The sequence below is a fragment of the Megalops cyprinoides genome, chromosome 9 (assembly GCF_013368585.1).
Source record: "Megalops cyprinoides isolate fMegCyp1 chromosome 9, fMegCyp1.pri, whole genome shotgun sequence".
Taxonomy (NCBI): domain Eukaryota; kingdom Metazoa; phylum Chordata; class Actinopteri; order Elopiformes; family Megalopidae; genus Megalops; species Megalops cyprinoides.
This window is the reverse complement of record NC_050591.1, coordinates 19,692,125-19,704,619: the sequence shown is the minus strand read 5'-3', so window position 1 is coordinate 19,704,619 and position 12,495 is coordinate 19,692,125. Positions and strand designations below refer to the sequence as shown.

The window sequence follows — 12,495 nt, the reverse complement described above, 5'->3', positions numbered from 1 at the left end:
TTTCCAGCTTTCATCAGGAACAGCCGCCATTTTCAACAATCTGAAGAAATTCAACTTTCCCTTTTTCAATCCATTACATCAATTGCAGGGGAAGACGGGCGAGAGGAAGACCAAACATTGTGAGGTCATCGTGCCAAAGGTTCCAGATTCTCAGAATTCAGTGGAACAACGATCCATTGAAATCTGCTGGATAAAAGCCATCCATTTAATGGACTTGTTTATTTACAATGACTGCACATACCAGGCAAAATGCCAATGCATAATTAAGGACTGGCACATTGCTGGGCTCATATTTATCTGCAGTAAAAGCTTGGCTGTTCAAAAGTATTAGCTCAATGCAGTTGAAGCGTCTGTGTTTCAGAAAATCATTCTGTCTGCAACCTGTCGTCTGCCGATGCACGACCTCTCTCGCAATCAAAACGTCAGACAGCAAGCTGGCAATCTGTCCAGCTAGCTTGTTGAACCGGCTGATTGTGTCGTCAGCGTTTGCTAAGGGGAACTGACTTTACGTTTCATGAAAATGTCTAGAAATGTGAAAACAAATTTGCCCAGTGTTCGTAAAATATTTTTACATCCCCATAAACTACAAGGATTGAAATATATTTTTAATTAAAATCTAATTTTCCTCCAAAACAATTTTAGATCATTTTGGTACCTACATCAGTTATGCATATTCATTTTTTACTACAGGGCACTTTTACAAATTCGTCATATAGTAACACGTTTCTCAATTGTGACAGAACATGTGACCCTGCTGAGTCAGGGGGAACTGGTTTATGCGACAATTTCTTGGTAAAGTCTTGGGTTTTCGTTAGTATTACATATGACAGGACGTACACCATAGAGTACTTGGGTATATAACTGCATTGAATTGCGAGTGTTGCTGTCAGCAGTCGCCAGCAAAAAGAGGTCAGTACGCCTGCTGTTACTCCTAGTTGATAAATAACTATTTTGACACATGTACAGACTATGGCTGTTGTTTGTTTGGCTTGTACAAAATTGCAGTCCAAATTTTGACTCGTGAGCGCGCCAACATTTCCCCAAAATTCTAGAATCGTAGGCGCTAACATCCTAGGCGACGCGTCACATCTTATATGAAAATTTCTTTGTGTATTTGCGCCATTCATTAAAAGGTGTTATTCCGTTTAATTACTCTAAACATTTGACATTGATGGTAAAAGAAAAAGGGGGAAACGAGAATTTATGTGTTTGTCCTTTTAGTTATGCCTGAGAGATTAGTTTTCAAGAGGTCCATAGATTATTGTGAGAAACAAAAATGGGTCAAGACAACCCCCACCCAGCGCACCAATTTATGGTCAAAATAAGTAAAAACTTATTTTGCACGGAGAGCGGGCATGCTTCCTCAGTAAATGCACTAAACAACATAAACAGAAGACATATTGTAATCCACCTTGACTTCAAAGACAGGTTGTATCTTATATAATCAATTCGTGCGTGGTAAATGTGGCTAAAGTAGGAACCATAGGCTACTCTTTGCACTTTCCACAGTAAGCAGAGCACAGCACAGCCTGAAAAACTATACCACTCCTTCGATCCAGCTATTTTAGAGGGAAGATATTGACAGCTGAAATTAATGGTTTAAGCCAAGGACAGTCAGGTATTTGTCAAATGATCTGCGCCACCTCCTCCTCCATTCAGTTCCCAGGAGCTCGACCCGGTCACATAAAACTTGTTCTATGCTCCTGTCAGCCTGTCAGGAGAAGGTGGTTTATGACGGCGACGGCTGTACAATTCTCTCCTCCAATTGTCGCCTTGTTATTCCGCAGGCGCGCCAGTCTGGAGTGCAAAACACCAGCGTTTACGATCAGCAGTCGTCCGCATTTCAGCAATGGGGCACATACAACGATACGAGTAGACTCCGATACGTTATGTGTCTTCAACCTGTGCAAGACCTCATCAGATTCATATAACTGGATATTCCAAATCGGTTTCGGCCATTTTTGAACACACATGGTTGGTTTGTATTGTTGTAGTTCTACAAGCGTGGCACCTGTTTTGAGTAGGACAATAAGTTATTGAGAGTAGAGTGTTAAGGGTTAAACCATCGTTATTTTTCTATCGACTTTAGAGGTAAGTGGACAGATTTTATTATTCGCTTGAGTTTATCATATGGCACGGACGTTTTATAATAGTTTACGCTGAATTGAGTGTCATATAACGTGCACTGGGATTTTATTTGTAAAAACAACTTGTTTGTTCATTTGTATTATTGTGAAGTAATTATGAAATACTCCCTCATACCAACGAAAACTACCAGTCTAACTTGGCGCAGTTTAGTGTTTCAGTTATCGCAATGAAGTGCGACTGCAGCCCGTAGATATCAGTTTTATTCGAAAGATGTCTATCTAAAGATGCTGAGGGTGATAGATGGCGCATTGAATGATTTAGTTTGTTAAACTTTCTAGTTTGCATACTGCCAGGTTAAGTACAATTTCCTCGAACTTGTACAATCAGACGTGTTATGTTGCCTGCTGGAGATGACTCAGTATGCGCACTGCAAAGTGTAACAAACATTTGAACAGACTTTCACAAATGTTACCTTGAGGCATGGCCACCTGTGTCAGATATCCCTGTCTCTTGTTCTTTTGGCTTTCTCGCATGAAATAGACTATCATAATCACCATCTGTGGAATGAAAAGTATTTAGCTTTGTGCAGGGATGAGTTTCATCGAATTACAGACTTCCGAGAACACTGGCAAAAGCTTTAGTGTTTTCATTAAGGATTCCATTGGATTAGTAACGCCTCTACACATCCTTTCTGTGGTTGCGGTGAATTTGGGATTGTTATGGAGGGCAAAATAAACAGGGTATGGTAAGAAAATAACATGACATAACTCTTAACTCTTCCTAATGTAAAAGTCAGGTACTTTCAGCGCATCTTTAGTGGAGTAATACAATATCAAAATTGCCCCTCTGTATGATGTACTTTTCCTGTGGTGTAATTCAGTTAGTATTTGCTTTGTAAAACCATGGTGATTTTTACCATGGTGACTGAAATAGTTTTCAGATTATAATAAAGACAGAAAAATCCAAAACCAATATGAAGCTTGAGGTGAAAAGTGGCACAAAGTATGAGGTGACTAAGTGGTCAAAACAGACGAAGCAGATGGAAAAGCCTGTGTAGAAAAAGGTAATGTTTCCCATAAATTTTGATCATAACTTATTTCAGTTCCAGATAATTTCAGTTTCACGTCTTCAGTTAAATCAAACCAAATGTAAATGTAGGCCAACCAGGAGACAGTCTGGAGAGAATTGTATTACAGTAGTGTGGAGTAGTGGTCCAGGACCTCAAGAACAGAAAATTTAAATTTGTTGTGGTACGTGGTATATTCAAGTACTTCAATTCACATACAAATCAGCGCTCTGAACTGCATGCTGTAAGCCTAGAATCAGACCCTCATGTTGCAGTGGATGATCCAAAATGGTTTTACTTCCAGCCAGAGCTTTTCTTTAAAGTAAATGTAGAATTACAAAACTCTATTGAAGTAAAGCTGGTGTTCCTGTGGATAGCTCTCTGATTTACATGAATTTTGTCTTTGAGGAGATGCTCTTATCGAGATTGACTTACAAAGAGTGAGTAGCGCGGGACATGGATGACTCTGGTGACATTTTGGACAAGCCAAGCAGCAGCATTCTGGATGAGCTGCAGGGATCTGATCATATATGCAGGGATGCCAACACGAGGGGAGTGTCCAGGTGGTGGTGAACCAGGTCCTGGACCAGGGGCTGGGTTAAATAGGTGGTGAGGAAGGAGCAGATTCCTTTGATGTTGCATAGGAAGAACCTTAGATGGGATGTGGAGAAACTTATTAAAATTTAGCCTCAGGCATCCACGCCAGGCAAGCTGAGATGTTTATAGCATGTTGAGACCTGATTGAGAGAGGGGGGGAACAGAGAAATAGCTGAGTGTTATCAGTGTAACATCGATCGATTGATTGATATTGAGAGACCTTGAGAAGAAATTAAAGAGCCATGTGATTGTGTGTACAGTGAGGAATGAAGGGGCCAGGCACAGAGCCTTGTGGGACTCCTGTTGTTGCAGTTTACAACGGATTGTACGGCCCCTCCCATGGCCCCCTGGAGGGAATGTCTAGAGAGGCAGGGTGAGATCCAGCCAAAACAACAGTACTTGGGATGGCCATATGTTAGTGGGATAGTTTGATGAATGTAAGGGTATGCTGTATTGCAGGCCACAGAGAGGTCTAGAAGAAATGAGGCCAGCCGAGTGGGAGGCTGCTCATGCAGATTTAATCGCCGACAGATGGCAAGACTCATGTACGAAACGTCTGGTCAGTGTGGTCAATGTGTGGTCAATGCTTATGACCAAATTATTTGGATGTAGAGTGGTGTATCTGCAGTAGTCTCATGATAGTTTGTTTTACTATTTAAGCTTTTTGCTCAGTATTTGCTCAACAAAGTGGTCACCATGCACAAATCGTGCTGTAGATTCAGTCACAATATTTTTAAACATTCTTGGTGTTAGCCAGGGTTCAATCCTAGAATGTTGCATATTTGCTTCCCAGTGGACACACTGGGGTGAAGGTCTCTCCAAAGCACATGAATGATACTCAATATGGTCCTAAGTGTGATTATTTAAAGAACTCCTTAGAGCAGTTATTTGCTTTGCCAACACCTAAGTATACTTAATTCTTAGCTTAGACACCCTCTAAGCTCTTCAATGAGCTTTAAATATGATTTTTGATTCACTGCATATTCATTTTACAAATGGCAGTGACTAAAGCGGTTAGCTCCTTTCATATCTCCTCTATTCACACTTGCTACTGCTAATCTGACACTGAAGCATTAAGTTATAAATAGACACTCAGCTAACAGTTAACATCGTCAGAATGCTTCTGTAATGTTGTTGGAGGGTCATCGTGTTACTGCAACGTCACCGCTACCTTGGGTTGACGCCTAGCTCTGGCTCGGCATTTATTTATGTATCACGAGTTGCATGAGGGGCAGATGGTGTCTGATTTTCTCTCCCCCTGAGGACATGCAGTCACCCCTTGATTAAATGAATTATTTGGTGTTTAAAGCAGTAATCTCTCGTTTTCCCTGACCACTGAACAAAAGAAATGATAGGATATAAAATACAGCCCTGCAATATATCAGGGGAAGGAAAGGCACGGACTATTTTCTTTAATGCCTTTCCCGCTTTATGTAACCCTGATAGGATCGCACCACCACGACAACCTCTGCTCTCATGCTTGAGCACTGAGGCGAGATGAACGCAATCCATCCAGTATGTTCAAAAACGCAACCACTGGCTATTTTTCACGCTGCATGTCACACAGCGCACTACAGAGGAGTAGGTGTTCATTGGAGGACAGGCGCTGCTCCGCTGATGTCATCCAAGCAACGTACAGGTCCCTGACAAATTGCAAGGTGACCAAGAGCAGTGAGGTGAGGGGACTCTGGCCGATTGATCCACCTCTTTCCCTGGTGCAATGAAGCGAGTGTATTTTACTGCTGTGGGCTCCCCGTCGTTGTTTGATGATGGCACGGCTGGGATCTAACCAACACCTCAGCTTGCTCTCGAGGCAAGCACTTTAACTACTGAGCTACCCGGGGGGGGGGGGACTATTGATTTTTTATCCACTGCTTTGTAGTGCAGAAACCTGCCCCATGCTTGACTTGGCACATGTCTAAATGAGTCCAGTCTCAGAGTCAGAAGGAAGATGAATTAAGAGCTCTTTAATTTAATCAGTGTGATGTATGAGGTTTTTCCCTGCCGTCAGCAAATAACCATTCAGAGGCAAAGCTAGACGGAGCATTAATTTTGTTTAATTTAGCAGAATTTGGATCGTGGAATAAAATTGTACATCATTTTTTTTTTTGAGGAGCTTGATATCTGTGCATTCGTGGACATGGTGAAAGAAGAAAGCTGAGTTTCACAATGGAGGGAGTTTTACGCTTGATGCTCAGTCCTAAAGTAGTTTTCAGAGGAAGGAAATGACACAGTGTGCAAGAAGGGGAAGCCTAGGTCTGATATTGCATCTGTACACTCAGTTCTTCTTCCTCTTTTGTGAACATTATACTTTCTATTCACTCTCTCCCATCTGTAGATGCACTGGTCTACAAACGAATGCTCTTTCATTGTATCCCAGCTGGCCCCGCCCCTCAGGTGGGCTGTTATAATATGGTGACGGTTGGGCTGTTTTTCCGAAGCCAGGAACAGTGATGCAGGCCCTTTACACAAAGACCATGACAAAAACCCTGCAGATATGGTTATGGTAAGCTTTGTTTTGTCTGTGTTTTTCCATGGTGCTCCCAGGTATGTTCTGTCAGGTACAGCAGAATAGAATAGTTTATTTGTCGGTGGGGTGAGCATGGATTGCACCTGATGTCAGTCATTACCTTTTTATTTTTGATTAATTCAAAGCCAGGAAGGACTGCTAACTCATTTCCTGGACTGGTTCTCCCCTCCCCACCACCTGTAAATTTGATCAGATGTCTTCTTGGGTGCATGCTTCAGCAGTTATTGGTATACCTAATAGGGCTGATATTAAACATTCAACCATGAAATCTCTAATCAATTAACTGGAACATTATCCAATGTATGTTAATTAACAACAAGGAATATTTCTCATCAATGGTCAAGAAGCTAGAAAGCCCTGCATGAAGTAAAAATTTCATTAACTGTATTCATTTTCCTGGCTGAAAGTGTGAGCGAACGCAGTTTCTTGCAGTGAGTCAGTATTTACAGTGAAATAACCAGAAAAAACCAAGGCCTGATTATTTGAATGTTTAATTTCAGAAACCATAGAATATTTGAACACCAAACTCATGTTGATTCAGATTATAGAGCAACTGTGATAATACATCCCTGTGGACATAGTTCATGTTTCAAGAGAACTGGGCATGCGCTACTGGACGAGCACTTGGTACACCCCATTTGTGGCAAGGTTGACACACACATGACTGATCTGCATTCTAGTCATGTCATGTCTTTGTGCCTTTGAGGTGTTTTTAAATATATTATTTGTAGTTCTTTTCTGTTATTTTACTGTCTTTTATACTTTGTCTGCCTTTCTCCAAGGAGGAAGCAAGTCTGTCACAAATTAAAGTTATTTTTTGTTTTGTTGTTTTGTTTTGAATATGCTGATATTGTTCTTATCATTAAGGACATGACCTGACTCAACACTAAATGTAGCCAAAATGGTATGATGCATGTTGTGAATCATTTGTGTTGATGAGTACAAGTGATTGCTTAAATGTCTGTGGCTTGCAGCTACTGAGTACTGTTTAGAGGCTGATGACCATGTCAGCTCAGTGCAGCTAATATACACAGCAGGAATGTGTTGCTTTTGATGTTGCTCCCTCCTTCAGTGTGTTCCATGTCGTTTCAAAATGAACACTCAGAGGGTTGCATGTTTGTTATTTTTTGTTCTTTACCCTAGACTCTGTGGTCCAATTGGTTAATTAGCCATTTACAGGTACCTATTTGCACTGATGACCTGTGAGCAGGAGGAGAGGCAGAGAACTGACCTTTGAAGGGACAAATGTCAAGTTTTGACTCTTTTTTGTCATTAGAAAGCCAATTTAAGTAAGTCCATCAGCAGCTGATTCTGCAATATTCAGTTGTGTCAAATGTAGTATTACAGTAACCAGTGTGCTTCACACTGAGGCATGCAATTATTTAATTTAATAATTATCACGAAGACACGTAGTTTGGAACTAAGATATCAGAGATCAATTTTGGTTAAACATTAAAACAAGTTGTTTCTTCATTACAGCTAAAGTGATACAATGTGGAGGTGTAAAAAGTAAATGTAGGCACATATTGGCATGATTTATTTATTTGAAAAGACACTCTTATTCAGAATGACTTGCAAGGCTAACAGTAAATTAGAATGACAGGAGTAAAAATGCCACAGCAGTTATACAGGCAGCATAATAATTATTGAACAGATACGGTAAATAGGCATCAAGATGAAAAACAGTGCTGAAAACAACTGTTAGCACACAGTGCCTAGCAGTTACCCTTAAGAGCAACACACTGACATCATACTTAAGTGAACATCAAGCCTAATGATGATCCATATGATGAATCATAGTATATTATGGTACCAGACAATGATCCCCAAAAGCAAACATTAACTTGGATCATACCATTATACACATAGTGGCTAATAATGAACTGAAAGGGTTACAGTGAGTACAGTATATCATAATTCTCTCCAGGGAGGGTATTAGCCAAATGACAGGTCAAAATTCTGGGAAGTAAGTTGAACGATCTAATGCTATTATATTACATGGTAATACATAAGAATTGGATTATTTTATCACCAATTGCATGTGGCGATACATTTAAGTCTGTCGTTGTCTGGTATGCCAGTTTTGCATTGCACATCTTTCTCAATACTACCATAACAGTAGTTTAATAATCTATTCCATATAATGCCTCTGTATGATTTTGCAGGGGATGGCATGCTGAAGCAGTCTGGTGAATTAATACATTTCTGTCTCACATCCCAGACCTTTTGAGATCAAACCTACCCACTGTCAATCATTGCAAATAGCTGTGCAAGCATCTCAGGTTCTTCCGGATATCAAATAATATTTTAATATTCTTTAAAGTGTGGTAGGTCTAGCAATTTTCCAGATGAGGGTTTTATCTTCATGGATACTTCAAACAAGATCAATATTTTATTTCCTGACTTGGTAGTGGTTAAGGCTTTTATAAACTGACATGCTTGCTAATCCAGCAAAACAAAAAATAAAAAATAAAGAATAGGCCTATCCAGTGTAATTATCGAATGAAGGTAAGTTCACCTGGCCTCAATGCTGATATGCATTCTCCAATGTAGACTCTGATGACACAGTTATGGTGTGGAGGGCAGTGACAGGGTCGTCTTCAGCCTCGCCATAGCTGGAGCAAACCGTACGCATATACATAGCCCTCCAGGAGTTGCTGTTTGACAGTATTTGTTCTATACCCAAGTATTATGTCTAACAAGTAACTATGAATTCACTGGCAGGAGGGACGTTTTTATCTGAGCATCATATTTCCCTTAACAGTGTTCTCACTGGCTATGTCTGCTCTGTAAAGAACACTCATTTAAGACTGTCATCATAGTTCTTCCCTGTTTTCTAATATTAGACAATGGGATAAGCAGAATATAGAGTGGTGTGTAAGGCTTCTCCTTTGCAGGGTGCTTCATTTTACCGCATGTGTGTCCATACATCAACAGGCTTACTTTATCCTATCCCGGTCTAGCTGAGGCTTGTCTGTTTGTTCACCCCCTCCGTTTGTGGAATGTGCCTGGACAAGAGAAGCATGTCGTTTGGAAAGTTCCCCCTTTGGTCTGAAAACGAAACGCACACGGGCTGACGCTTTTTTCACGAATGATATGAATGGAGGTGTGTCCACGCGGAGGAGAGATGTTTGTGTGTCACGGAAAAATAATAGGAGCTGAAGCAATAGGACTTCTTCCCACATGTCGAATGAGAAAACATGCTGTGTGCAAGACGAGTGATGGGCGATGACGGGTCCTGTGAATGAGGCAACATAGCAGGAAGGCCTTTGAATTACATAGTTCTGCGTCATCGGACAACGGGTCTGACATTCGGGAAGCGGGATGAGCAGCTCAGCAGACAGACATGTCAGGGTCAAGGAGAGCGTAAATAAATTCTCCATGTGCATTTCTGTCGTTCTGGCTTGAGATGGGGCTCAGTTAGATGTCTGTCTCCCTAAGGATGGGGCATTGTCTTGGGGAGATAATGTCCTTTCATTCCAGGTTTTAACAAATGTTGGTCTCAAGGTGGTTTAATTATGTTTTGTTTGGCAATTTTTTTTTTCAAATGGTTATGCATAACAGGTTTGACCGTTATTTTCAGGAAATGACTGCTTTGGAAAAAAAACAATGAATCATTTGTTTGTAGAAAGGATTATCTGAAATAATAGACACTTTCAGAGTAGAGTCGGAGAAGATCAGTGCCAGATGCCAGGGGTGAGTTCAGTTGGCATCATGATGCTCAGCATTGCATGGTTCACAAAGCTGCTGATGAGAGTTGACATCCATAGCTGGAGCGTACGAAGTTAATGGAAATCTACCCTTGAACTTCACCTCCCACCAGCACCTCAGTAAAAAACCGGGCAGTTTTCCACTGCTTCACCTTATCTCCGGAAACTCTTTGTGTGCCCATACTGCCCCCTGGTGGTTGTGAGAAGTTTGAAAAGGGGGTGTTGTGGAGGGTTTAAGATGTTGCTTTTCATCTGCGTTGGGTGCTTCGGAGCCAGCTGCCTTTTCCCATGCCTCGCTCAGCCATTTAGAAACACTGCTGGCTCTCCGCCAGGATTATTTCCTGCTTTTTGCTCTTGGAATCTTTACGGGAAGCAATAGAGTTTTTACACTTCCTGACACCCTTCGCAGTTTCCTTATATGAGTTTTTGAGGCTTATCGAGTTTCCTCTTGCATGTTCCGATACTTTTCTTCAATGCCATAGATGGTACTGCTGCTCCAGGATTTATTTTTGCAAAGATGCAAGGTGGCACTGGGAAAATAAACCTGAAATACAAGTCTAACTGAAGTTCAAGAAGCACTTATAGCAATTAGCTGCAGGGTTTTAACAAAATATATGCAACTTTTGAATTGACTGCATTTATTTATGTACATTCATTATGGTGCCTGTACACTTTGTGCCTGTTGGGACCTGCATAAATTTTAAATAAAGGTTTCAGGTTTTATTAGATGCATATTGTTGTAAGTGGTTGACACAGCATTTGGTGGAATTGCATTATGGCACGTGATGAAAATAAATGTTGTCTGTGTCTTTCAGATCATGATGTTGTAAGGATACAGATGGCCTTTCTAGAAGAGCCCTTTGTGGTCAATGCCACATCAAGCCCACTCCCCTCCTGCACCTACAGTGAGGACTTCAAGCGCTACCTGCTCCCGACAGTGTACAGCGTGGTCTTCCTCTTTGGCCTGCCCCTCAACTTCACCGTGATCCTCCGCATCTGGAGGTCCCGCAAGGCGCTGACCCGCAACACCGTCTACATGCTGAACCTGGCCCTGGCCGACTTCCTGTACGTCTGCTCGCTGCCCCTGCTCATCTACAACTACGCCAGCCATGACTACTGGCCCTTCGGCGAGCTTGCCTGCAAGTTGGTGCGCTTCCAGTTCTACAGCAACCTGCACGGCAGCATCATGTTCCTCACCTGCATCAGCCTCCAGCGCTACCTGGGCATCTGCCACCCGCTGGCCACCTGGCACAAGACCGGCGGCAGGAAGTTCGCCTGGGCGGTGTGCGCGGCGGTGTGGGCGGTCGTCCTCGTCCTCTGCGGCCCCACCTTCATGTTCGCCGCCACGGGGACGCAGCGGAACCGGACGGTGTGCTACGACCTGAGCGAGCCGAAGCGCTCCAAGCAGTACTTCCCCTACGGCATGGCGCTCACCTGCCTGGGCTTCCTGGTGCCCTTCCTGGCCATCGTGGCCTGCTACTGCCGCATGGCGTGGGTTCTGTGCCGGGGCAGGGGCGCGGCCGGGGCGGGGGCGGGGGTCGGAGCGGCGGCGCAGGACAAGAAGGACAAAGCAGTGCGCATGATCTTCATCGTGGTGACGGTGTTCGCCCTCAGCTTCCTCCCCTTCCACCTGACTAAGACCGCGTACCTGCTGGTGCGCACGTTGCCGGGGGCACCGTGTGAGGTGCGCAACGCATACTCCGTCATCTACAAGAGCACCAGGCCCTTTGCCAGCATGAACAGTGTCCTCGACCCCATCCTCTTCTACTTCACCCAGACCAAGTTTCGCAAGAGCACTAGGACACTGGTGCTCAGGATCACCACCCTCCGAGACAAGGGTTCAAGAGTGTGACAGAGCCTCTCTGAGGACCAGCAGGGGAGATTGTCGGGGGGGGGGGGGTCCTGCTGAGGAGCTGTTAGGCTCTGGTGGAGATTTCTGGAGACAAAAATATCATTGTAAGCGGTGTAGGGTTCTGTATCTGGTTACTGTTTAAAATAATTGCATAGACTTTACAGGGCCCTTCCCAGGGATGTCTTTATGCCGCTTGTTCACATTGCATTATTCACTAAATTCAGCACCTCGTTTGAATCAAATGATTATTACTTTCATTTCTGAGAGTGTATGGAGAATGTGAGAGTGTCAGACTCTGTCCAGGACACGGATTGGGTGCCTCTTGGTCTTGTGATCAAGGTAGTGGTAAAAGTGAGATTACTCACATCACTGTCAGCAGAATGATGAATGGAGAAGGTTTCATATATGTAAAGTACATATAATAATGTGTATTCATTAATACACACCATGATAAATAATGAAGATTTCAGTTACCAAATACATGCACACTTTATTTGCATTAGTGAATGTTATTTGTGCAGGTGATTATGAGTATATGTGTGTTGTTCACCACAGATTAGTTCAAAATACTGTTGAGGTGAAGCTGTGTTGTCTTCAGCATGACGTAGCACTCGATGATGAACTATATACATTTTTCCATTAAATTGGTATA

At 42.6% G+C, this 12,495-nt stretch overlaps 1 protein-coding gene across 2 annotated transcripts; it reads left to right on the top strand.

Moving 5' to 3' along the window:
* The first annotated feature begins 843 nt into the window (after positions 1 to 843).
* Positions 844 to 11,863, top strand: LOC118783413 (P2Y purinoceptor 3). Of its 2 annotated transcripts, none has more exons than XM_036537279.1 (2): positions 844 to 909; positions 10,807 to 11,863. In XM_036537279.1, the coding sequence occupies exon 2, from the start codon at positions 10,830 to 10,832 to the stop codon at positions 11,841 to 11,843; it is 1,014 nt and encodes a 337-aa protein (XP_036393172.1). In that variant the 5' UTR covers positions 844 to 909; positions 10,807 to 10,829; the 3' UTR covers positions 11,844 to 11,863. The 2 variants fall into 2 exon arrangements, with proteins under 2 accessions (XP_036393172.1, XP_036393171.1); XM_036537278.1 differs by lacking the exon at positions 844 to 909 and adding an exon at positions 1,811 to 2,091.
* Positions 11,864 to 12,495: the final 632 nt, after the last annotated feature.